This window comes from Odocoileus virginianus, chromosome 11, assembly GCF_023699985.2.
Source record: "Odocoileus virginianus isolate 20LAN1187 ecotype Illinois chromosome 11, Ovbor_1.2, whole genome shotgun sequence".
Lineage (NCBI taxonomy): Eukaryota > Metazoa > Chordata > Mammalia > Artiodactyla > Cervidae > Odocoileus > Odocoileus virginianus.
In genome coordinates this window covers 34,212,418-34,239,272 of record NC_069684.1, presented here as the reverse complement: position 1 = coordinate 34,239,272, position 26,855 = coordinate 34,212,418, and the positions used below count along the sequence as shown (strand labels likewise).

General features: G+C 43.2%; 1 protein-coding gene and 1 long non-coding RNA gene across 3 annotated transcripts in view; one reads left to right on the top strand and one right to left on the bottom strand.

Annotated features, from left to right (window-relative positions):
• Positions 1–9,498: 9,498 nt before the first annotated feature.
• LOC110149102 (uncharacterized) overlaps positions 9,499–26,855 on the bottom strand; it is an 81,600-nt gene continuing 64,243 nt past the window's right edge. For both annotated transcript variants that reach the window (XR_011490333.1, XR_011490334.1), the window contains one exon: positions 9,499–12,018. This is a non-coding gene — a long non-coding RNA (uncharacterized lncRNA). The remainder of the gene's footprint in view (positions 12,019–26,855) is intronic.
• On the top strand, positions 18,380–19,345 carry LOC110147667 (protein FAM209-like). Its single transcript, XM_070474239.1, has one exon. It carries the CDS (start codon positions 18,603–18,605, stop codon positions 19,251–19,253), a length of 651 nt encoding a protein of 216 aa, XP_070330340.1. The 5' UTR covers positions 18,380–18,602; the 3' UTR covers positions 19,254–19,345.

Sequence of the window (26,855 nt, the reverse complement as noted above, 5' to 3'; positions counted from 1 at the left end):
ATTTCTGCATGTCTTGGGAACAGGGGTAGCCTTTGCCCTGCATTCTCTTTGCAAGGATGTTTGTTTAGTCAACACCCTGGAAGACAGGGATAGTGTGTGCCTTGGGGGCAAAGGGCAGTGTTGTTTACTGTCCAATGTGATAAAGTCACTCTCAGGGCAGAGATGAAGCAGGTGTGTTTGCGCCCATTATAACAGATCTGGGTTCCCTAAAGTCAGGGTGCCTCCAACACATTGAGCAGGCAGTTTGCCCCTGGACTGCTCCGTTCAGCTGCCTGGGACTTGAGGAGCAACAGAAACCAAGGCAAACATGAAACTCTGCTGCCTGCTGTACCGTGAGTGACAGAGCCCTTTATCTCTGAACTGGATGTCTTATATCCTCCGCCAGCATCTCTGAAACTGCAGGCTTAACGTCTCAGGCCCTTCATCATTCTCCTGCTTATATGCCTGACTCTGCCTTAAGTACTTGAAACACACAGTATTGAATAAAATGCTCAAATATTCCTGAACTCATGGAACTTAAGACTTCATTGCAAGAAAGACATATAGCGGAATTTCCTGGTGGTCCAGGGGTTAGAACTTGGTGCTTTCACTGCCGTGGGCCTGGATTCAATCCCTGTTCATGGGCTTAAGATTCCACAAATGGCATGTTGCAGCCAAAAAGAGAAAAAGAAAAGGAAAAAAAAACCCTACTTAAATCTTAAATAATAGAGATAAAATCTTATATTATGTAGCATAATATAATATATAATTGATAAATGACAGAAAGAATGAAATAGGGGTGTGCTATGAAGTGCTGGGATAGGGGAAAAGATTTATAATTAAAAAAAAATTTTTCTTGGCCGTGTCAAGAATTGTTAAGCTTTTTTCAAATGGTTACATATCTTTTCTTGTTCCTATAATATTTCTCTCTTCTCCTTCATAAATTATTTTAATTTTATGGGTTCAAGGACTTTATCATTCATTACTATAATGTCAGCTCTGATAGATGAAGCATCTCTTTCTTTCATTAAAATATATATATATATATATTACACAGAAAGCGGGATCTTGGTTCCCTGACCAGGGATCAAACCTGTGCTGCTTGCATTGGAAGCATGGAGTCTTAACTACTGGACTGCCAGGCAAGTAAGTCCTTTATAATTTTAATTGGATACAAAATCAGAGGCAACTCAGTATTTGCACAGTTGTTCTGGCTAAGGGGGGGCATTTAGGGTCTATCCTAGGTGTAAAGGGAACCAGTGAATGTGTGTGCAGGGCAGCAATAACATCTGATTTGCTTTGTTAAAGATTACTCTAGCTGCAGGGCAGGCAATGGATTGTAGCTGAGAAAGCAGGGAACTAGAGACTACATAAGCCAGAGATGCTGGTGAGCAGAGATTGGAAAGAAGGGGAGGGAGATGAGTATGTTTTGGAAATAGAACTGATGGGTTTTTTTTGTAGATTGGTTCCTTATCTCTGGAAGATTTCATCAGCACTTCTCTGCACTGTATCCAGTTCTTACATATGTGAATGTGTGTACTGGTGTGTGTAAATGCAGGAGCCGTACTAGAAATATTTGATAATATCTTAGACATAAATAGAATGATAATATGTGCCCTCAGTCTTTCAGTCATGTCCGACTCTTTGTGACCCCATAGTCTGTAGCCCACCAGGCTCCATTGTCCATGGGATTTTTCAGGCAAGAATACTGGAGTGGGTTGCCATTTCCTTCTCCAGGAGATCTTCCTGATCCAAGGACTGAAACTGTGTCTACTGCATTAGCATGTGGATTCTTTACCACTGCACCAACTTAAACATGACATTTTATAAAATATGTAAATAGTTTTAATATTATATGAGAATTTAAAACATACATCTTAAATTTCTAAATAAATGGAATTATATATTTTAATAAAATTGATTTTAAAGTGATACATTGTAGCATAAACAATTCATCAAGTAGATCTTGCTATATCTAAATTATTTGTTGAATACACAATGGAATATTACTCAGCCATTAAAAAGAATTCATTTGAATCAGTTCTAATGAGATGGATGAAACTGGAGCCCATTATACAGAGTGAAGTAAGCCAGAATGATAAAGACCAGTACAGTATACTAATGCATATATATGGAATTTAAAAAGATGATAACGATAACCCTATATGCAAAACAGAAAAAAGAGACACAGATGTACAGAATAGACTTTTGGACTCTGTGGGAGAAGGCGAGGGTGGGATGTTCTAAGAGAACAGCATTGAAACAAGTATACTATCAAGGGTGAAACAGATCACCAGCTCAGGTTGGATGCATGAGACAAGTGCTCGGGGCTGGTGCACTGGGAAGACCCAGAGGGATGGGATGGGGAGGGAGGCGGGAGGGGGGATCGGGATGGGGAACACATGTAAATCCATGGCTGATTCATGTCAATGTATGGCAAAAACCACAACAATATAGTAAAGTAATTAGCCTCCAACTAATAAAAATAAATGGAAAAAAATTATTTGTTGATTTTTACATATGTGGGTATAATTTTGGTTGTTTTTTGGGCATGGGTATCACTAGCTATATAATACCACTAGCAGCTCTGAGCTGTGATTTGATATTGGAAATGACACTACTGAGAAAAACTGTGAGAAACTTTGAAATCTGCAAAAAAATAGTGGTGGATGTCTTCACTCCTGGCTTAGATGCACCTTTGTTTCTGAGTTAGCTCACAGCTCTGTAAGTTATAGAGACCAATAGAAATACAATTGCTTTTTGTTGATAGAAATGCAAACAAATATTGTCCAATGGAGATACAATAAACTATTTCCTTAGGGATATTGACCTGCTTTGCCTCAAACTTTACATCTATTTGTTTCAGCATTCCTGATTTTTTATACAGGGTGTGTTCTCTGAATTTTCCTCTGAGCTGATTGTAATGTCCTTCTGCTCCCTTCTTCAATTAATGAGTTAAGTAAAATCTTCCCTGGTGGATCAGATGGCAAAGAATCCACCTGCAATGTGGGACAACGGTCTTCGATCCCTGGGTTGGGAAGATCTCCTGGAGGAGGGCATGGCAACCCACTCCAGTATTCTTGCCTAGAGAATCCCCATGGACAGAGGAGGCTGGTGGGGTACAGTCCATGGGGTTGCAGAAAGTTGGCCATAACTGAGTGACAAAGCACAGCAAAATCTTTGACTTGAATTTGGGCAAACTTTGGGAGATGGTGAGGGACAGGCAGGCCTAGTGTGCTGCAGTCCATGGGGTCACAAAGAGTTGCACACGGATGGGCGACTGAACAACAACGAAATCTTTGACAGTTTCCCTGGTGACTCAGTAGTAAAAAATCTGCCCTACAATACAGGAGATGTGGGTTCAATCCCTGGGTTGGGAAGATCCTCTGGAGAAGGAAATGGCAACATACTCCAGTATCCCAGGGACTGAGGAACCTGGTGGGCTACAGTCCATGGAGTCAGAAGAGCTGGACATGACTTAGAGACTAAACCACCACTGTCAAAATCTTTGACATGTGTTCATCTAATATTTGTATGAATTAAGATTTTTGATATTTTGAAAGGACATCAAATTCTCCCAAGGCTCTCTCCGTTAAACAAATAGGTGTTGGGTTATCTATCATTTTCACAACTAGAGATTTTTTCTTAACGTTGGTGATATTGGTCAAGATGCTGAAAGTGAAAAGTGTTACTTCCTCAGCTGTGTCCAACTCTTTGCGACACCATGGACTGTAGCCTGCCAGGCTCCTCTGTCCATGGAATTCTCCAAGCAAGAATACTGGAGTAGGTTGCCATTTCCCTCTTCAGGAGATCTTCACAACCCAGAGATCAAACCTGGGTCTTCTGCATTACAGGCGGGTTGTTTACCATTTGAGCTACTGCTTAATCCTCTCTCAATTTCTACTGAACAAATAGCAATAACATTATTTTTTCTTCTAGTTGTCTTTATACTGCTTGAGATTTTTAAAGAATTCAATTTCTTTATTATCAATAAGTCATAAAAAGGGCTTCCCTGGTGGCTCAGTGGTAAAGAATCCTCCTAATGCAGAAGCCATGGATTTGACACCTAGGTCTGGAAGATCCCCTACAGAAGGAACATCCTGGAATGCAAAGTCAAGTTGGCCCTAGAAAGCATCACTACAAACAAAGCTGTTGGAGGTGATGAAATTCCAGTTGAGCTATTTCAAATCCTAAAAGCTGATGATGTGAAAGTGTTGCACTCAATATGCCAGCTAATTCGGAAAACTCAGCAGTGGCCCCAAGACTCGAAAAGTCAGTTTTCATTTCAATCCCAAAGAAGGGCAATGCCAAAGAATGATCAAACCACTGCACAACTGCACTCATCTCACATGCTAGCAAAATAATGCTCAAAATTCTCCAGGCCAGCTTCAAGTATATGAATCATGAACTTCTAGATGTTCAAGCTGGATTTAGAAAAGCCAGAGGAACCAGAGATCAAATTGCCAACATCCGTTGGATCATAGAAAAAGCAAGAGAATTCCAGAAAAACATCTACTTCAGATTTATTGATTACGCCAAAGCCTTTGAATGTGTAGATCACAACGAACTGTGGAAAATTATTCAAGGGATGGGAATACCAGACCACCTTTCCTTCCTCCTGAGAAATCTGTATGCAGGTCAAGAAGCAACAGTTAGAATAGGACATGGAACAACAGACTGGTTCCAAAATGGGAAAGGAGTATGTTAAGACTGTATATTGTCACTCTGCTTATTTAACTTATATGCAGAGTCCATCATTTGAAATGCTGGGCTGGATGAAGCACAAGCTGGAATCAAGTTTTCTGGGAGAAATATCAATAACCTCAGATACGCAGATGACACCACTCCAATGGCAAAAAGTGAAGAGGAACTAAAGAGCATCTTTGTTAAAATAATTAATTAATTTATATTAATTGGAGGCTAATTACTTTACAATATTGTCATTTTTGCCATACATTGACAAGAATCAGTCATGGGTGTACATGTGTCCCCCATCCTGAACCCCACTCCCACCTCCCTCCCCATCCCATCCTTCAGGGTTGTCCCAGTACACTGTCTTTGACTGTCCTGTTTCATGCATCAAACTTGGACTGGTGATCTAGTTCACATATGATAATATCAATGTTTTAATGCTATTCTCTCCTCTTGATGAAAGTGAAAGAGGAGAGTGAAAAAGCTGGCTTAAAATTCAACATTCAAAAAATGAAGACTATGGCATCCAATCCCATCACTCCATGGCAAATAGATGGAGAAACAATGGAAACAGTGACAGACTTTTTATTTTTGGGGGCTCCAAAATCACTGAAGATGGTGACTGCAGCCATGAAATTAAAAGATGCTTGCTCCTTGGAAGTAAAGCTATAACCAACCAGCCTAGACAGCATATTAAAAAGCAGAGACACTACTTTGCTGACAAAGGTCTGTCTAGTCAAAGCTATGGTTTTTCCAGTAGTTATGGATGGATGTGAGAGTTGGATCATAAAGAAGGTTGAGTGCTGAAGAATTGATGCTTTTGAACTGTGGTGTTGGAGAAGACTCTTGAGAGTCCCTTGGACTGCAAGGAGATCAAACCAGTCAATCCTAAAGGAAATCAGTCCTGAATATTCTTTGGAAAGAAGGACTGATGCTGAAGCTGAAACTCCAATACTTTGGCCACCTGATGCAAAGAACTGACTCATTGGAAAAGACCCTGATGCTGGAAAAGATTGAAGGCAAGAGGAGAAGAGGACAACAGAGGACGAGATGGTTGGACGGCATCACTGACTTGACGGACATGAGTTTGAGCAAGCTCTGGGAGTTGGTGATGGACAGGGAAGCCTGATGTGATGCTTCATGGGTCTCAAAGAGTTGGACATGACTGAGCAACTGAACTGAACGGAAGGGAATGTAGTTTCACAAAATCCCATTAAGGATTATATGAACAAACATGAAAGACTACAGCTGTATGCTATTTTACATAAGGATATTTTATGATTTATCTTTTTACCTTTTGAAGGATGTTCAGATTCTTTGCAGCTTTTCACTCTGAGGAACTATGCTACCAGGAATATCCATAGCGTGTTCACATCTCACGAGTCAGGAATTTCTCTAGGTTTCACTGTAGATATGTGGAACTGACAGGTGAATAAACAGATGCTTTGGGGTTTTGCTTTCTGCTTAGAATTTTTTTTTTTGAAGTATAATTAATTTACAATGTTGTGTTAGTTTCAGGTGTACAACAAAGTGGAAAAGAATATATATCCTTAGGTTATTACTAGATTTCAAGTTATAGTTCCCTGTGCTAAACTGTAGGTCCTTTTTGTCTATTTTATATATGGTAGTTTGTATCTGCTAATCCCAGTTTCCCCAACTATCTCCTTTGGTGACCATAATTTGTTTTCTATGTCTATGAGTCTACTTCTGTTTTGCATATTTCATTTGTATCATTTTTAAAAATTCAACATATGACTGATACACGATGTTTGTGTCTGACTTAACTTCACTTAGTGTGATGATCTCTAGGTCCACCCGTGTTGCTGCAAATGGCATTCTTTTACATGGACGAGTATTATTCTATTGTATTGTTGTTTAGTCACTAAGTCTTGTCCAGCTCTTCTGTGACTGCATAGACTGTGGCCCGCCAGGCTCCTATGTCCATGGGATTTTCCAGACAAGAATACTGGAGTGGGTTGCCATTTCCTTTTCCAGGGGATCTTCCCAACCCAGGGATTGAATCCATGTCTCCTGCACTGCAGGTGAATTTATTGCCAGTGAGCCATCAGGGAAGCCCTTTCCATTGTATATGTAGTGTACATTGTATATGTATATTGTACATATATATATGTGTGCATGCATGTGTGCTAAGTCGCTTCAGTTGTGTCTGATTCTTTGCAGCCTTATGGACTGTAGCTCACCAGCCTTCTCTGTCCGTAGGATTCTCCAGGCAAGAATATTGGAGTGGGTTGGTATGTCCTCCTCTAGGGAATCTTCCCGACCCAGGGATTGAACCCAAGTCTCTTACGTCTCCTACATTGGCAGACAGGTTCTTTACCACTAGTGCCACCTGGGAAACCCATATATTGTATGTTTCTATGTATATGTATATTGTATATCTTCTTTATCCACTTATCTGTCCATGAACACTTAGATTGCTTTCATGTCTTGGCTATTGTCTTAGGAAATAGTGCTGCTATGAACATTGGGGTGCTTGTATCGTTTCAAATTACATTTTTCTCCAGATACGTGCTCAGGAGTAGGATTGGAAGATCATATGTCAGCTCTACTTTTAGTTTTTTGAGAAATTCACATACTGCTCTCCATAAATGCTGCATCAATTTACATTCCCACCAACAGTTCCTTTTTCTCCACACCCTCTCCAGCATTTATTATTTGTAGACATTTTCATGGTGGCTGGAATGAGCATTTTAACTTTACTAGATGTTTTTGACTTGGTCCCTGAAGTGGCTGCCCCATTTACAAAACCACTGTAGTGTCTCCAGGCCTCTGATTCCCCACGCTTTCCTCTGGCCCTCCACTGATGACCAGCCACTGGGTGGGGCAATTCCATAAGAGGGACATGTCCGTCTTAGAGTCACTGCTGAGCGAAGGGATGCAGTCCCGGATGATCCATGGGTACCAATTTGTGGTGAGTTCCCTCTATTCTCCCCTCTCCCTTCCCGAGAGTCCCCCTGGGGTTGGGGGTAGGGCAGATGAACACAAGTTATTTGGAAGCCACCTCTTCCTTGTGTTCTGGAAAAACCTAAATTCCTTGCGGAGAGAGAGGTGGCTGCCCCTGGTTGGAAGGAGTCCCTGAGACTGGTAAGTGGATGGAGAACAACTCCATGAAGAGAGTGGCCCTGTGTCTACTCCTGGGGGCAGCTTGGGTACCAGGACACCTGTCTGGGCCACAACACTCATGTCCAGGAATGACAGTGGGCTAGATGAGTGTCCTAAGTTACCAGGTGTGGCCCTCGGACGGGAGGGACTGCTGCTGATGTTTCATCTGGCTAGGGCACTGGGCTGGGATGGGGAGAGGTGCAGGAGCTCCAAGAATGAACCACATTGACCTTCCCACTTGCTGACAGGATAGAGGCTCACAGGTGATCTTCACTGGTAAGGACTAGGGAAATAGACATTTCCATGCATCTGAATGTGTGGGTAAATGTCACATCGTAAACCAGCCATCTCGATGCATTGTAAAATGTGTGCCCTAAAGAGGAGTGACCTGGCACCATATCCACTCAGCCAGGTCAGGGAGGACTGAAAGAGGAAGTATTGGAAGTATTCCCAGGAGGAAGGACTGAAGGATGAAGTGTTCCCAGAAGGATGAAGAGGACCCTTCACTTAGAACAGGACGTCAAGTTAAGGGCTTCACCTTTGTAGTAATAAATGGGGAGACATAGAAGGACTGTTTTCCTTCTTTGAAGGGATGTGACATGAATAAATAGACTTGCGTTCTTGAAAGATGATCCTGGCTGTGGTGTAGACAACAGATCGGAAGGCAGGCGGTTTGGCAATGAGGCAGGTGACTGACGAAGGTAGCCTGGGCCAGGGTGATGGGCATGGGGCGGGTGCTGGGGAGACCGGGAGCAAAACACCTGCAGTCTGATGCTGCCCCAGTGGGGAGGTGGTGTTGGTTATTCTCAGGAAGGACTCAGAAGGAGCAGGTGTGTGTAGGAAGCTGAGAGTTCTGTTGGGGCATGTCTGATTCCAGAGCCTTTGACTGTGGGGATCTAGTAGGAGTTGGGGGGACCCAGCCTGCAGCTCTTGAGTGGGACCAGGCTCTGACTACACAATTGAGGGGTCATCAGGCTATGTGGATAATAAATAAAGCCCCTGGGCTGATGACATCACCCAGGGAAAGCCAGAAGGAAAGGGGACCTTGGACCAGACATGACTGTTCATGTGGTTTTAGACTGTATCGGGAGCTTCTGGTGGCCGAGTGGTTAGGATTCCAAGCTTTCACTGCTGTGGCCTGGTTCAGTCTCTGGTCAGGGAGCTGAGATTCCACAAGTCATGAGGTGTGGCTACATAATAACAACAGTAATAATAAAGCTCTATGTTTGAACTGGCTGCTTCCACCTTTAAAAATTGTTTTTATGAAAGTCTAGTTGACTTACAATGTTGTGTTAGTTTCAGGTGTACGGCAAAGTAACTCAGTTTTATGTATATATACATATATATGGGCTTCCCTTGCGGCTCAGCTGGTAAAGAATCTGCCTGCGATGCAGAAGACCTGGGTTCAATCCCTGGGTTGGGAAGATCTCCTGGAGAAGAGAAAGGCTCTTTCTCTTTCCAGAATACTCCAGTGTTCTGGGGGTCTCAAAGAGTCGGACAAAACTGAGCGACTTCATACATATATACATATATATGCATATATATATTCTTTTTGAGATTCTTTTCCTTTAGAGATTACTACAAAGTATTGAATATAATTCTCTGTACTATATAGTAGGTCCTTGTTGAGTATTTATTTTATTTTCAATTGAAGTATAGTTGATTTATAATGTTGTGTCAGTTTCAGGCATACAGAAAAGTGACTTAGTTCTTTATATATTTATTATATACACATATTTTTTTCAGATTCTTTTTCCTCATAGATTATTAAAAAATATTACATATAGTTCTATGTTCTGTACAGTATGTCTTTAATGGTTATTTATTTTAATTTTTTATTGATATATAGGTAATTTACGATGTTGTTACCTCTGCCCTTTGATTGCCATTCCAAACACTGTATTTATAGTCATTTTCCCCAGCCTTATAGTACAGAGCATTTCATATAAAAATAACCACCACAAAAGCTAGTCCGTTTTTCTATGATCATAAGCATCATCCAAAGTCCGAGAAAAACCGAGTCACAAGCTGAAAATGCCATTGGCATGATGGTTACGAATTTCTAGTTACACGTTGCTTCAATCATGAGACTCTTAGCTCATGGTTAACTTAAAAAGGTCCTCATTAAATGGGGATGGGAAAATACATCTATTATTTATTTTTAAGCAAACAGTCTTTGATAATGTAGTGAGGCAGCTTTACGACATGCTCTGACACGATCTTTCTACATCTGGACTCAAGGAGGTCTGGCTTTGAAGAAATGAGATCTACTGTTTTTACAAAGACACCAGAACTTAACGTATTCCAAGAGTGTTTCCTCTTCAAAGTGCGAGGATTAGTCAAATGATCACGCCCTTTGGAATGACGTCATTGAAACGCCTTTTGGAGGCAAGAGGCTCTCCTGATATCTGCTACAGAGATTCCTGCAACCCTTTTGAGGGGACAAGGGGACTTGAATTTTGGAATCGGCCAAGTCACCTGATGTCAAGTTTGATGAGTAAAAGCAAAGACTGAGCCAAGTCACAACAGTTCAGCAAACCCGTGGTGTTCACACCCCACCTGAACCTTTTCCTCTCCAATTTTCACCTGCTCATGAAGAGCATCACTACCCACCAGCCTGAAAACTAATTTCACTAAAGCATTTATCTAAAATTCAGTCATACGTGTGTTTCCTCTCCTTTCTGCCTGCCCAAACCTGATCCACTCCTGGTCTACTTATTTACTCCAGAACCCAGCACCACCATCCTCTCACTGCCCCATGTTAAGCCATGGGTCACCAACCTCCTGATGAGGTTGTGGGCTCCAGCCCCCTCCATCCCTTCTCACCAGGTACGTTCTGCTGTTCTCTGGCTGACCACCCTTCATAAGTCCCATCACCATCACAAGCGTACAGACAAATTCCCCGGTGGAACTTGTTCCTGGCAGAGCTGCACCTCCTAAGCTTTGTCTTGCTTCCTTGCATTTGCTGAGGTTTCTGCCTCCTTAGAGACACTGCAAATGCTGTATCTGCAGCCCTGGGACCCTCTGCCTTCATCCACTGTGTGCCTAGCTCCTTTGCACTGGTATTGGTTTCATAGGGCTGCTGAAACAAATGACTGAAAACTGAGTGACTTAAAACAGCAATCTCGTCTCTCAGAGTTCTGGAAGTAAGAAGTCCAAAATCAGAATGTTGGCAGAGTTACATTCCTTTAGAAACCTAAAGAGGAGCTTCCTTCCTTGCCTGGTGCAACTTCTCGTGTCACCTGCAGTCCTTGGCTTGTAGCTGCATCACTCTGGCCTCTGCCTCCATCTTCATTTTTTTTTAAATTTTATTTACTTATTTTTGACTGTGCTGGGTCTTTGTGGCTGCACACGTGCTTTCTCTAGTGCATGGGCTTCTCATGTTGCAGAGCACTGGCCCTAGAGTGCACAGGCTTGATAATTGTGGCAGGCAGGCTTAGTTGCCCTGTAGCATGTGGAATCTTCCTCGACCAGGGGTGAAACCAGTGTCCCCTGCATTGGCAGGTGGATTCTTAAGCACTGGACCATCAAGGAAGTCCTCTGCCTCCATCTTCTCATGGCATTTTCCTCTGCGATTGTCCCTTTTCCTAAGGATACGTCATAATGAGTGAAGGCCCATTCTACTCCAGCTTGTGTGTTCAGTTGCATCTGACTCTTTGCAACCCCAGAGACTGTAGCCTGCCAGGCCCTTCTGTCTGTGGAATTTTCCAGGCAAGAGTACTGGAGTGGATTGCCATTTCCTTCTCCAGGGGATCTTCCTAACCCAGGGATTGAAGTGGCATCTCTTGTGTCTCCTTCATTGGCAGGCGGATTCTTTACCGCTGCACCACCTGGGAAACCCAACTAGCCACTGGACCACCAGGGAAGTCCTACTCCAGTATGACCTCATTTTAACTGTTTCTATCACAACCTTATTTCCAAACAAGGTGACTTTCACAGGTACTAGGCGTTGGGCCTTTGACAGATCTTGAGGGGTGGGCAGGTACAATTCAACCTCTAGTAGCAGCTTTCAGATCTCAGACTAGACCTCTTTCGTCCAAGAGACTGAGCTCTGCAGGGTGAGCTGTGCATCTTTAGCTCAGCCTTTAGCCAGCTTCCGTGGCAGTCTTCTCAACTTAGATGAACATATTCGTTCAGTTGTCTTATCTTTGTGTTCACCTTTCACTTGAATGTAAGTTAAGCTCCTTGAGCACTGGGTCCATACAGCTGCTCATTCTCCAGAGCCTGGAAAGGTATATGCACAACATTGATGCACCATGCGTTTTTACTCATGTATTTCAAAATATATACACTATTGATATTATGTATAAGATAATTGGGCTTTCCCAGTGCTTCAGGGGTAAAGAATCTGCCTGCAGTGCAAGAGCTGCAGGAGATTCGGGTTCAGTCCCTTGACTGGGAAGATCCCCTAGAGGAAGACACAGCAACCCACTCCAGTGTTCTTGCCGGGAGAATCCCATGGACAGAAGAGGCTGACAGGCCACAGTCCATAGGGCTGCAGAGAGTCGGACATGACTAATGAGAACCTACTGTATAGTTCAGTGCTCTGTGGTAACCTGAATGAGAAGGAAATCCAAAAAAGAGTTTATATACATAGAGCCGATTCACTTTGCTCTACAGTAGAAACTAACACTACACTGTAAAGCAATTATATTCTAATAAAAATTAATTTAAAAATATGAGTTGCAGGCTAGAGAAAGTAGCAATCTGAAGATTGGAGAACATATCATCACAAGACCGTAACTTACATCTAGCTCACGCTTCATTATTTTGTCTTCACAGCCTTTATCTCACATCCTCTGCCCAACAACTCAGCACAATAAGCCAAGCAAGTCTATATATCTCCCCATTTTATATAGAAATCAAGCTCATAACAAAAGGAGATGCTGTTGTTGAGACAGGAGCACAGATTTGTAGAGCCGAAAGGAATCTCATAAGATGGGTCTGTTCTCCCTGTTTTACAAAGGAGAAAACAGGAGTTGGAGAACTGAAGCCATTCACTTATAATATCTTATCTGCTTGCTAGTAGAGCTGTAATTAGATTCTTTCCATTTCTCTTTTTTTTTTCGGCTGTGCCGCTTGGCATTCGGGATCCTAGTTGTCCAACCGGGAAAGGAACCCACGCCCCCTGCACTGGAAGTGCAGAGTCTTAACCGCTGGGCCACTAGGGAAGTCCCCCCGAACTCTACAACTTCTCATCAGATTCCAAGAGAGTAATTCCAAACATGTCTGGGGAATGGCAGACCCATCCCAGTAAATGTGTATCCTCCCCAAATGATGACGTGGTTGGATGACACTTTTGGAATACGTGAAGCCAGACTGCCTGGGTGGGAAGCTCGACTCCACCCCTTCCAGGCTTGGTGAACTTAAGGGACCTCATAAATCAATTCACACCAAGACATCTGTGATTCATGTGATATCTACCCAGGTTGAACCTACTTTTGAAAAGAAATCGTTAGCCCCAGGCAAAAATCTCTGCTCCTGGTGCCTCATGTAATATCTGACACAGATATTCCTAATAAACAGGGAATGGATGAACAGGACTGGAACTCAGGCACAATTGAACTAGGATATGGGGGAGGTTCTGGAGCAAGAGGGAGCCACCCAGAATTCCTCAGTTCATTCACGGTTGTGATGCATCACCTATGCCACACGTGCGTAGGATTGTGTAATCCTGAAAACTCGTTTCAGGAAGGACAAGCACAAGCTAATGAATCAGTGAAACTTGGCATCATAACACAAGTGATAATTACAGGATAATAAACTCCATTATATCAGTTTTAAGGGAGTTACAACAGACTATTCTATTGAACATATTGGCTAATAGATCCCTGTGGCCAAAAACCCATAAAACACATAAGGCAGGATTTTATGAAAACATGTCCATATTTTTGTGTACAACCTGGGACATCATATACACTTTTAACTATTTTTGTAAAAATTTTTATTTATTTGACTGTGCCAGGTCTTAGCTGCACTTTTTTTTTTTTTTTAGTTGTGGCATGTTAATTCTTAGTGTTGGCATACGGGATCTAGTTCCCCAACCAAAGATAGAACCCAGGACCCCTGCATGGGAGCATGGAGTCTTAGCCACTGGCCCACCAGGGAAGTCCACATTTTAAATTATTGTGTGTCAAGAAAATAGCTTGAAGGAGAACCATTAAAATAATCACAAGGAGGGGAAATTGTTGTTGGGGTTAGAATAAAATAGTTTTTTTTTTTTCCACCTACTAAGAGGATAGATCAAGGGAAACTAGAAAATAATTTCTGAAGGATTTTCTGTCCATTCGACAAATATTTATCAAATGCCTACTTGGTCTGGGCACATCTAGGACTCAAAATGCACAAGATAGACCAAGCTCTGTCCTCAGGCAGTCATTAAATAACATGAGCTTGTTTACCAAATTTTGGGAAATTAGTTGGAAGGATTATCTCATGAAGCTTGGCAGGGGTACATTTAGAACAAACAAAAGAATCTGCCCACAATGCCCAAGACCAGAGAGATGCCCAAAGGACAGTTAGCAATTTTATGTAACAAAGAAATGTTGATATGCTTGATACCCTTTAGGTTTTTTTGTTGTTCAATCTGTAAGCCATATCTGACTCCTTGCAACCCCATGGACCACAGCATGCCAGGCTTCCCTGTCCTTCATTATTTCCCAGAGTTTGCTTAAATTCATGTCCATCCATTGTGTTGGTGATACTATCCAACCATCTGATTCTCTCTCACTCCCTTCTCCTCCTGCCCTCAATCTTTCCCAGCACCAGGGTTTTTTCCAATAAGATGGCTCTTTGCATCAGGTGGTCAAAGCATTGGAACTTTAGCTTCAGCATCAGTCCTTCCAGTGACTATTCAGGGTTGATTTCCTTAAGGATTGATTGATTTGATCTCCTTGCTGTCCAAGGGACTCTTAAGAGTCTTGAAAGCATCAATCCTTCTGCCCTCAAGCTTCTTTATGGTCCAACTCTCACATCCATACATGACTACTAGAAAAACCATATCTCTGATTACATGGAACTTTGTCAGCTAAGTGATGTCTCTGCTTTTTACTATGTTTTCTAGGTTTGTTATAGCTTTTCTTCCAAAATATCCTTTATAGGTATGTGTTAGTTGCTCAGCCATGTCCGACTCTTTGCACCTCATGGACTGTAGCCTGCCAGGCTTCTCTGTCCATGGAATTCCCCAGGTGAGAATCCTGGCATGGGGAGCCATTCCCTTCTCCAGGGGATCTTCCCGACCCAGGTCTCCTGTATTGCAGGCAGATTCTCCACAGTCTGAGATACCAGGGAAGCCCTATCCTTTACATACCTAGTATCAAAACTCCACAGGCAATTCAGAAAGAGATATAAATGGCCTGTTGAATTTAATGCAAATTAAAATACAACAATCTGGAATTGCCAATAAACCTTCAGAGTTAGTAGGTCAGCAGGTGGAAGAGACTAATAGACTCAAAATTGATTATGATAAATTTACACCAGGTGTCTACTGATCCATTAGTGAGAACCAGAATCTTGGAGGATATGGAAACTAACACTTGAAACATAACTTGTTGTTAGAGTTTCCCTGCATATGAGTTTATTTAGTTTAAGCCGGAAGATTCATGAAGCCATTCCTTGAGACCACCAAGAGGAGACAGAGAAATGCTGAATTGACTTGTTGGCATCCGGACCAGCTGAACTTTCTTATGTAACAATGGCCTCCGCTGGTTTGTATGAGAACTTGTGAAATGAAAGCTCAGAGTGGCCAAAACAAATATGTAGCCAGATTCAAGCTGACTTGGCCAATGTTTCTTTAACATTTTCGTCTTATGAACATAGAAAACTAATAAAATACAAGGCTGTGCATTTACCACAAATCATGACCAGGAACTGTTGCTTACCCATCTCTCTGTTACATCATCTTCACTATCAAAAGCTTGAACATTCCATAAAGTCCATGGAAAGCATTCAAAACCGTAATGAAAACAAGCAAATCAGGAATGGGGAAATGCATGCTTTCTGTTCTCTGCTGGGTGTAGCCAACAGTTTTCTCTTTCATAAGTGTTGTTTGATCTTTCTAGCAAACACCTAGAACCCTCTCCTCTCCAGAAATCAGGTATTGGTAGACCAGGAGGTGTGTTTGTTTAGCACTCTATGCCTTTATTCCCAGAAGAGAAATGGGACAGAACACTCTGTCCAATAAACAATTGCCCAAGGTCTTGGGCAAAAGAAATTGGGACAGGAAGCAGACAGACTTACTTGTTGCCCCAGGTAACTGCTTGATAAGGCAAACACGCATGTACAGTGAGTTCCTGTCCTCCTGTGATAAATATTTATGTGCTCAGCCCTGTGTTTGAAAGCACTAAACCATTTCTCAGTCAGAACACTGACCTTTGGATGCAAAACATAGGACTAATTTCGCAGGTGATGTAATTAATTTTTGTGGCTCCAAGCTGCACTGGGAACAAGAGGAACAGTTGTTTTCGTGAGTGCTTAAAAAGCGATTCATCAGGTCTGAGCGGCTTTCAGGTTACATTGTCAGTTTATAACCTGAGACTTTTCCTTTTTTTAAGTCAGGGATGCATTTTTTAAATTGAAGTATAGTTGATTTACAAGTTTGTGTTAATTTCTGCTGTACGGCAAAGTGATTTACTTATATATACACTCTTTTTATATTCTTTTCCATTATGGTTTATCACAGGATATTGGATATAGTTCCCTGTGTTTTACTGTAGGACCTTGGTGTTTATCAATTCTATATGTAATAGTTTTCACCTGCTAATCCCAAGCTCCCAGTCTATTGCTCCCCCACAATCTGGGACTTTTTTTAATCGCTACTGGAATTCAACAATTTTTGAGAGACAATGGGAATATTATAAGCAAACTCACATTCTCTTGATGAAAGAAGAACTGATGAATGAATAATCAGTTCTTCTGATTATTCTGGGTTAATGCACAAGATTTGTATTGGGTTGGTCAGAAAGTTCATTTGGGTTTTTCCATAAGATCTTGCCAAAAAAATCCAAATGAAATTTCTGGCCAACTCAATATTTTTTCTTGGAGATAATGAGGGTTTTATTTTTAGGATACTGGTTTACCACGGCCCCAAATTTCTGTGACCAACATATATTTCACTTTAACTTTCTTAAAATGTACAGGCAAACTATTCTCCCATGGTCAGCTAAGTTAATCCCACCCCAAACAAAAGTAAAAGGCAAACAAGTAAAAATATTTATCACAAACACCACCATCATCTTTCCAGGTGATACAAGCTGGAGACTCCAGTTCCTCCTCATCACTTCTGCCTCTCTGATTCCCAGTGTTCAATGGATCTAAAGATCTTATTGTTTTCCCCCTGGAAATATATCAAATCCACAGACTGCCCTTTCTCTGCCTCCTCCAACTTGCTATTTGCTCAGGCGCCTCCAAGCACTAACTCACCAAAACAAAACTCTAGGTCCTCCCTTCCAGTGGGACCCTTGCAGAGTTCCATTTCTCACTAAAAGGCATTCTCTCTGGATCTACCCCCAGGACCTGAGTCTACATCCTGGGCTTCCCCCCACCGCCCTCCCTGACTCTCCCTTCGCTGGGTCTTGTGAATTCACCTTCTTGAACACCTTGGAGTCATCCACTCATGTCATTCTGTGTTCGCTGCTTTTTCTTAGTGTGAAAGTTGCTCAGTCATGTCCGACTCTTTGTGACCCTATGGACTGTACAGTCCATGAAATTCTCCAAGCCAGAATACTGGAATGGGCAGCTTTTCCCTTCTCCAGGAGATCTTCCCAACCCAGGGATCGAACCCAGGTCTCTTGCATTGCAGGCAGATTCTTCATCAGCTGAGCCATAAGGGAAAGCCCATTTTTCTTAGGACACACTCATCTCCCACCTGGGCAACTGAATGGCCTCGCAGGACCTCTGGGATTGCTGCCCTGGCTTCATTATTCCCAACCTAGCCAGACAGCTTTCCCAGACACAAACCTGATGGAAAATCATATGTGACTTCCCTTTGTCCTGAACATGAAGAAGATCCCATTTTCACCCTGGCAGGAGGAGGGGCTTGCACCAGCATCCCTCCTTCTGCCCCATGGTGTCTGCCCAGAGCTCCAGCCACACTGGCTCTACAACAACTGCCGCCCAGTCGACTCTCCACTTTCCCCCCTCTTCATCCACCTCTAAGAACTTATCAGTATCTGAGATTGGCTTATTGATTAGCCAGCACATCAAAGGTGCTCAGTGAATATTTGTGGAATAAATGAATGGCTGAATGGATGAACCTATTAAGGAAAGCACCAGGGTGATGGAAGGTGAATTCATCCAAGAAAATGGCAGAGTGGAGAGGGGAGAAGAAAACAAGATGTGGAGAAAGAAATGGCAACCCACCCCAGTAATCTTGCCTGGGAAATCCCATGGACAGGGAAGCCTGGTGGGCTACAGTCCGTGGGGTCTCAAAGGTTCAGACGTGACTGAGCACAACCATCTTTAGGAACAGTGTAGGCCGTACAAAACACATCAGTGGCTCCCCGTTTGCAGCCTCTGGTTTAATATCTTTCTTTCCCTTTGGCTCTACTCCACAGGGGCACATGCCTGTGGGTCTGCTCTGCTCACCAGTGTCTGGATTCAACAAAGGGAAAACTAAAAATAGAAGATGGACCCACCCTCCCAGTAGAGCAGCAGGTTCAGAAAGAATACACTGGCAAGGAGATGGATGGCATTCCGTCACTCCCCGCCTCTTTTTGGATTGCCTGCTGGAAAAGTTACCACTTCCCTTTAAGCCCTACTCCCAGCTGACCCCCGCAAGCCTCCTTGTTCTCTGCCCTGAAGTCATCACAATGGCCAGACGGGTCCTAGCCAGGGCGGGGCCCTCTGTGACATCACCAAGGGCCCCGCCCTGCCTGGTCCTCAGTCTCCAGATGCCAGGGCAGACCAGCGCCCCAGGAGCCACTTCTCCGCTCACCATGCGGTCTGTGATGTGGTTCTTTTTCTGGTCTATGTGTGTGTCCTCTTTCTGTGCTTTTGTGTTCTTCTGTCTGAGAGATGACACCATAGAGCTCCCCGGGATGGTGCCCTGCGGAAGGCACTTTCGAATTCAGCAGAATCTACCAGAGCATGACCGAGGCTGGCTTGGCAGCAAGTTGCACTGGTTTTTTCTCCTCGTTGTGCTGTTTGTGATACAGAAGTTCCCAGGAGACAGTGACGAGAGTACTGTGCAGACTCCTCCTGCCCTTCGGGGTGGTTCACTTGGCTCTTCGGGAAAGAAAGAAAAAAAGGCTTCCCCCAACAAAGACTATATGTTCGATACCTTAATCCAGCTCGAGATGGACCTTGTGAAATTTGTGTCCAGGGTGCAGAATCTGAAACTCGCCATGGCAACCGGCAGTAACCTCAGTCTTCCCAGTTTCGAGGTACCTGCTGACATACACAATAACATTACAATACATGAGTTATGCGGTGACGAAGACTTCAATGAAGACTCCGAGTGAATATGTGTGTCAAAGTAGAAGCGGAAAAGTTGACTGTGGAAAAAGTGTATCCAAACCAATAAAACTATTCTGAAGCAAAAGCAAAACCACAAGATGGAAGCCTACGCCTCAGGTGGTTGTCGCTATATCTATATTCTGGGGCTTTCCTAGTGGCTCAGCTGGTAAGGAATCTGTCTGCAATGCAGGAGACCTGGGTTTGATCCTTGGGTTGGGAAAATCCACTGGAGAAGGGAACAGCTACCTACTCCAGTGTCTGGCCTGGGGAATTAGTCCATGGTGCTGCAAAGAGTTGGACACGACTAAGTGATTTTCACTTTACTTAAGAAAGGGGAAATCGCTTCTGACCAATTGTCAGATGCCTGGATCTCTAGTCTCCAAGCCTGATTCCCACTTCCCTTCACATTTCAGTTCAAACCACCTTCTTTCATGTCCTTGTACATAACCAGCTTCTTTGGCCTCAGGGCCTTTGCACCTGCTAAATATCTTTGCCAGGAATGCTCTCCAACTCCACATACCATCTTTAGTTCCTTTTTTAAAAAAAATATTTAAATTTTGGCTGTGCTGGATCTTCATTGCTGTGCAAGGACTTTCTCGATTTGCAGTGAGTGAGGTTCTCTAGCTCCTGGCAGTGCTTGGGCTTCTCATTGCAGTGGCTTCTCTTGTGGACCACAGGCTCTAGGCGTTTGGGCTTCAGTAGTTGCTGCTTGCAGGCTCTAGAGCACTGGCTCAGTAGTTGTGGCACACAGGCCTAGTTGCTCCACAGCATGTGGGATCTTCTTGGACCAGGGAACAAACCCGTGTTTCCTGCATTGGGGGGAGGATTCTTAACCACTGGACCACCAGGAAAGCCCTAGCTATTTCCTATTCATCTTCTAAATCATAGTTACAGTGTCACTTCCTGAGAAAAGACTTCCCTGAACCCTAGATTAGATTTGATCCTCTTTATCACACTCTGGTCCTTACTTTTGTATTACTTATCCCAACTCGTTATTATGTATTTGGGTAATTCTTCCACACTATCTACCTTCCTGCCCCATGATTGCAGGGATTCTGATCTTGTTTCCAACCTCTACTTGTAGCCCAACATCCAACTCAGGGCCTCATCTAAAAAGGTGCCCAATGAGTATTTGATGATTTTATGTAACAAAAGTGTTGCTACTTGTAACATCCTCTATTTACATGACAGTAAAACTCTAATAGAAAAAGTGGGCAAAGGATAGCAGGCAATTCGATAAGGGGAGGTACAAGTAGCCAGTTTTATTTGTAATAAGAGAAATGCATATTAAAATACAGCAAAATTCAGAACTTCCATGATGGTCCAGTGGCTAAGACTCTGTGTTCCCAATGCAGTGGGCTCAGGTTCCATTCCTAGTCAGGGTACTAGATCCCACATGCTGCATCTAAGACTTGGTGAAGCCAAATAAACAACAACAACAAAATACAGCAAAATACCATTTCAATATGCCCATTTGACAAGCTTTTAAAAAAGTAATAGTAACATCTACAGATTCAATGCAATCTCTATCAAAATCTTTAACAATGCTGTTTGCAAAACAAAATTCATCCTAAAATTCATACGTAATCTCAAAGGACTCAGAAGAGCCCAAAAAAATCTTGAAAAAGAACAGATTTGGAGGCCTCACACTTCCTGATTGTAAAACTTCCTATAAAGCTACAGGAATCAAAACAGTATGGTACCATCAAAAGACAAGGACTTCCCAGGTGGCACTAGTGGTAAAGAACTTGCCTGCCAATGGACCCCCTGGAGGAGGGCATGGCAACCCACTCCAGCATTCTTGCCTGGAGAATCCCATGGAGAGAGGACCCTGGTGGGCTACAGTCTGTGAGGCTGCAAGAGTCGGACATGACTAAACAACTGAGCATGCACTATATCTTTTTGATGTTTTGAAACACAGTTTACAGCCTAGACCTATTCTGAGAGTTCTGACAGAGCTTTCCTAAGTGGGGCTGTTTGGATGACAAGAGAAAAAAATATGTTTACTAATAGCCTTAGGCTGTTACTGAAGCAAATTTAAAATCCTACTGCCATGGAATTTGCAAGAGTGAACATAAGATTTAGTGTTTTTTAGTCTAGACTCTTTGGAAGTATCTGAAAGTCTGTGCATAATCATTAACTTTTATTATGGATGTATCAGGCTTTATTGCAGAAATAATGTAATCATTTGCTAGCTCTCCACTAGCTCTCACTCCTAGAGGCAGGAAGGTATGTGGCGAGCACTTGTGTTTCAGAGAGCTTTTCCTCCAGCATTTTCCAGTCTTTTACACCCAGGGAAAGGTCATAAAATTGATATCCTGCACCAAATCATTTTTACAGTTGGAAACAAACTCACTTGGTTGTGAAACAACCAAAGCTACTGTATCCTCATGTGAGGACTAGATCAAAACCACAAGAAATCTCAACACCCGATTTGCTTCCAGGGTTTTCATTTAATTTATTTTTTAGGCCTCAATGTCAGCCAGCGGAGTCAGAGTTTATTTCCTCTGCTTTTTGTGCTCAAGAGCTGCTGACATGCACTTGGGTATAACTCGAAAGACCCTCCACTTCCTGGTTCCCCTAATCCCATTGCCCCAGGGACACTGGAATCCTGTTTCTTTCCCCAATATACAAATCCATGCAATTGAAAAGGTTGCCTCAGCTAGAGCAGAAGCTTAACAACAACACCCAAAGTGAGGGTCTAATTTACTTTTTTCATACAATCAGTTGCTCAGTTCCAATTGATACAATCAAATATTTTATTGCTAATCTACTATTAAGGGAGGAAAATTATCCCTTTCCTTCTACCCTTCTGTGCTCTCACTGGGACTCTGTAACAAAAGCTTAGCAGGAGAAAAGCACACAAATTTATTAAATAAAAGTTGCATGAGATACAGGAGCCATTATAAGGAAAGGAAGACCTGAAGAAACAGTTAAGCTTCAGTGTTTTTTTATACCAAGTTTGATCAAAGAGTGGAAAATTGTGGGAAAATGTAATAGAAAAAAAGAGTTTGAGCCCAGGGTAGTGAACTGGGGGGAACTTAGCAAAGTCTATTCTTTCAGGTTCCCCTCAGTATCCCTCCATCACTGGCATCAAAAAGACTCCTTTTCTCCAGGTACAGGGAGGGGACCTCTCACATGAGGGTCTTATGACCTGCTTCATGGGAAAGTCAGAGTCCTTCTGGCACCTGTCATTTCTCAAATCTTTTCATTTAAAAATATTCAATATGCCAGGGACCTTGCTGGAGGTCCAGTGGTTAGAAATTTGCCTTCCATGGCAGGGGACATGGCTTCAATCCTTGGTTGGTTGAAGAACTAAGATCCCACATGCCTGGGAGCAACTAAGCCATGTACCGCAACCAAAGAAAACCCTTGTGTTCCACAAAGAAGACTCAGTGTAGCCAAAACAAATAAAAATAAAAATAGTCAATATGTTGAGGTGCTGTATTTTGGAGTAGTATGCCCAAACCCTGTCAGGACAATGCCATCTCTATTGCATGATCAATACTCATAAACCTGGGGGTTTGTTTTTGAGCTCTGTTCCTTTGTTGTTGTTCAGTCATTAAGTTGTGTCTGACTCTTTGTGACCCTATGGACTGCAGCATGCCAGGCTGCCCTGTCCTTCACTATCTCTCAGAGTTTGCTCAAATTCATGTTCATTGAGTAGATGATGCCATCCAACCATCTCATCCTCTGTTGCCCACTTCTCCTCCTGCCCTCGATCTTTCCCAGCATCAGGATCTTTTCCAGTGAGTTGGCTCTTCACATCAGTGACCAAAGTACTGGAGCTTCAGCTTTAGCATCAGTCCTTCCAATGAATATTCAGGGTTGATTTCCTTTAGGATTGATGAGTTTGATCTCCCTGTAGTCCAAGAGACTTTCAAGAGTCTTCTCCAGAACCACAATTCAAAAGCTTCAATTCTCTGGCACTTAGCCTTCTTTATGGTCCAACTGTCACATCCACACATGACTACTAGAAAATCAAAGCTTTGACTATATGGACCTTTGTCAGCAAAGTGATATCTCTGCTTTTTAATACCCTATCTAGCTTTGTCATAGCTTTGTCCTTTAGTTTGCTTGTTTCTTTCTGATTCAGTATGCCACATCTTAACTTCTGTGCATTTATAATAAGTCCTGTCATTTAGAAGGACAAACCCACAAAATTTCCACCTTGCCCTGTTTCTTGAAAATGGTCTTAAATAGTTTTGGCCATGTGTTCTTCCACCTATACTCCAGAATAAGCTTGTCAATTTCTCAAAAAATCCTTTTGGGGCTTTTAATTGGTGTTGCATTGGACTTACTTATTATTTTTTAAGATTTATTTATTTAATTTGGGGAGCTGTGGTGGGTCTTCATCGCTGTGCTTGGGCTTTCTCTAGTTGCAGTGAATGGGGGCTACTCTTCATTTCTGTGTGTGGGCTTATTGTGGTGGCTTCTCTTGTTGTGGAGCTTGGACTCTAGGTGTGTGGGCTTCAGAAGTTTCAGGGTATGGGCTCAGTAGTTGTGGGGCACTGAGTTAATTGCTCCAAGGCCAGTTGAACAACAACAATTCTATTTACTATTACAAATAATGCCTTAATGAACATCCTTGGACCATATGTCTTTGTGCATTTGTACAAGTACACCTGTAGGATAAATAGGAAAAGTTCTAGTTGTGAACACCATTGTCTAACCGCCAAACCCCGTTCCCTGAATCACCTTGTCCTTCACTGCAGAAGACCTAAGAGGATTGTATTTTCTTCCATCAAGACCCTCCAGGACACGTGGCTCTTCATAGCTCCTTCCCTCCTGGGCAAGACGATGAACCAGGGGGACAGAGGGCAGACAGCCAGCCTGCTGGCACTTCTCCCACGGACCCATTGGCTCTTCTTGGCCCATCTTAGCCTCCACAGACTTTGGACCTGATTATTTATCTAGACTCACAGTGCCTTCTGCCCTTTCCTTCTCCATGGCCTGCCTACTTGGGTGCCTGGTACCTGTGAGGTTCTCTCCACCTTCAAGGACACCCTGGGTCTTGAACTTGGCTCCATGGTATCTGCTAGCTCTTCCTTTTACCAAAGGATTCTCAAAGTCCTGCTCTGGGCCTCCTGCATCTGTTATATTTGCTGTCTTCTTCCTGTAATAACTGATGTCCCCCTACTCCTTGGTCTGCTTGATCCTATCCCCATACCTTCAAAGGGGGTCAAAACATGCCACCCACAATCAGGTGCTTTGGCACAGGTTTATTTGGGGCTGAAGGCAACTGAGAAAAAGTAGCCACAGGAAGGGCTCTCTGTGCTCTCACTATTTGCCTAAAAGCAAGGCATAAACTCCCCTTGCCAGGTTGTCCCCTACCCTTCTCCCATGCTAGACCAACCCTTATCACCGGAGACAGAGACAGTACTGAACTGAGTCTGCACAAACAGACCTTACTAAATGAACTTTACCTGCCACTAGCTCTACCCATATACTTGCTGTTGCTTAGTTGTGTCCAACTCTATGCGACCCCATGTACTGTGGCTCTCCAGGCTCCTATGTCCATGGGGTTCTCCTAGAAAGAATACTGGAGTAGGTTGCCACTTCCTTCTCCAGGGGATCTTTCCAGACCAGGGATTGAACCCATGTCTCCTACATTGGCAGGCAGATTCTTTACCACTGAGCCACAACGGAAGCCCCCATATATTCACCTCTCTGCAATTTACTAGCCCTAGAAGAAACTGGGGTTCCTTTGTCTTGGTACTTCTCCACTATATATTGTTGCTGTTGTTCAGTTGCCCAGCTGTGTCCGACTCTTTGTGACCCCATGGACTGCAGATGCCAGGCCTCTCTGTCCTTCACCATCTCCTGAAGTTTGCCTAAGTTCATGTCCATTGCATTGGGGATGCCATCCAGTCATCTCATCCTCTGGCGCCCTCTTCTTCTGCCCTCAATCTTTCCCAGAATCAAGGACTTTTCCAATGAGTCAGCTGCTTGCATCAGATGACCAAAATATTGGAGTTTCAACTTCAGCATCAGTCCTTCCAATGAGTATTCAGGGTTGATTTCCCATAAGATTGACTGGTTTGATCTCATTGCTGTCCAAGGGACTCTTAGGAGTCTTCTCCAGCACCACAGTTCAAAGGCATCAATTCTTCAGCTCTCCGCCTTCTTTATGGTCCAGCTCTCACAACCGTATGTGAACACTGGGAAGACCATAGCCTTGACAATACAGACCTCTGTTGGTAGGGTAATGTCTATTTTTCAACACACTGTCTAGGTTTGTCACAGCTTTCCTGTTAAGAAGCAAACGTCTTCTGATTTCATGGCTGCAGTCACCATCCGCAGTGATTTTAAAGCCCAAGATGATGAAATCTATCACTACTCCCACCTTTTCCTCCTCTATTTGCCATGCTGCCCTTTGTTAAAGTGGTATATAAGCCCCCAAGTCTAGCCATTTCTTTGGGCTTTCAATTATCTTCCCTATGAGTCTGTCTTTTGTCAATTTAATTCACACACTCTAGTCACAGAAACTAAAGGATAGAGGACAACTTTTCCCTCCCCTACATGCCCCATGCCCCACTCTCATCCACAACGCAGTGCTGACTGAGCACCCACAGAGTATGCTTAACAGTCCAATATATTCTCTACCCTACAGCCAGGGCAATCTCTGCAAGCAAAAATCAGATCATGTTACCTTCTTTTTAAAGATCCTTTTATGGTTTCTCAATGTACAAAGGGGGAAAAAAGCTCAAGTACCACCTGCTTCAGCTCCTGCTCTGTTCTGCTCTGTCTCACTTCATGGATTTGAATTTGCTGCCTTCTGCCTTCTCTGCTGGATGCCCTGATAGCTCAAATGGTAAAGAAGCCGCCTGCAATGCTGGAGACCTGGGTTCAATCCCTGGGTTGAGGAGATCCCCTGGAGAAGGGAAAGGCTACCCACTCCAGTATTCTGGCCTGGAGAATTCCATGGACTGAATAGTCCATGGGGGTCGCAAGAATCGGACACAACTTTCACTTTCACTTTCTGCTGGGTACATCCTCCCCCATCTCTCTGCAAGCTCAGCTTCATCCCCAGCATCTCACCACCCTATTAAAAGTAGGTGTTATTTTTTATCAGGACACCTCCCTTCTTTCTTTATCATGAATGCATCACATCTCCCCTACTAGATTTTTCTTGGAGGAAGTACCTGTCCTCCATAATAGGTGTCCACCAACCTGCCCCACCTTTTCATCAAGTGTGGCAAAAGCTCAGCCCAGAAGACTACCCACCCCACCTCTGGAATTTGACCTTTGACCTCACGGTATGAGAACGCACAACAATAGCAGAACAGAGGAGCAGATCTATTTCAAAGGAGAGGCCCTGGTGAGAATCACCTTTAGTTGCTGCTCTTTTGACAGCCTATCCATTTTTCACCACCCCTGCCTGTTCAGCTTTTCCTTTCAATCTGTTTTCCCCTCATCTTGCCCCCAGCCTCCCTCTCTGACCCATTTGTTGTTGTTGTCCAGTTGCTAAGTCATGTCCAGCTCCTTGCAAACCCATGGACTGCAGCATGCCAGATTCCTCTGTCCTCTACTATTGCCCAGAGTTTGCTCAAATTCATGTCCATTGAGTCGGTGGTGCCATCCAATCATCTCATCCTCTGTCGCCC

Bases quoted from the DNA above. Each gene is read 5' to 3' on its own strand.
- LOC110147667 (XM_070474239.1), top strand. From the start codon at position 18,603: ATGGCCAGACGGGTCCTAGCCAGGGCGGGGCCCTCTGTGACATCACCA.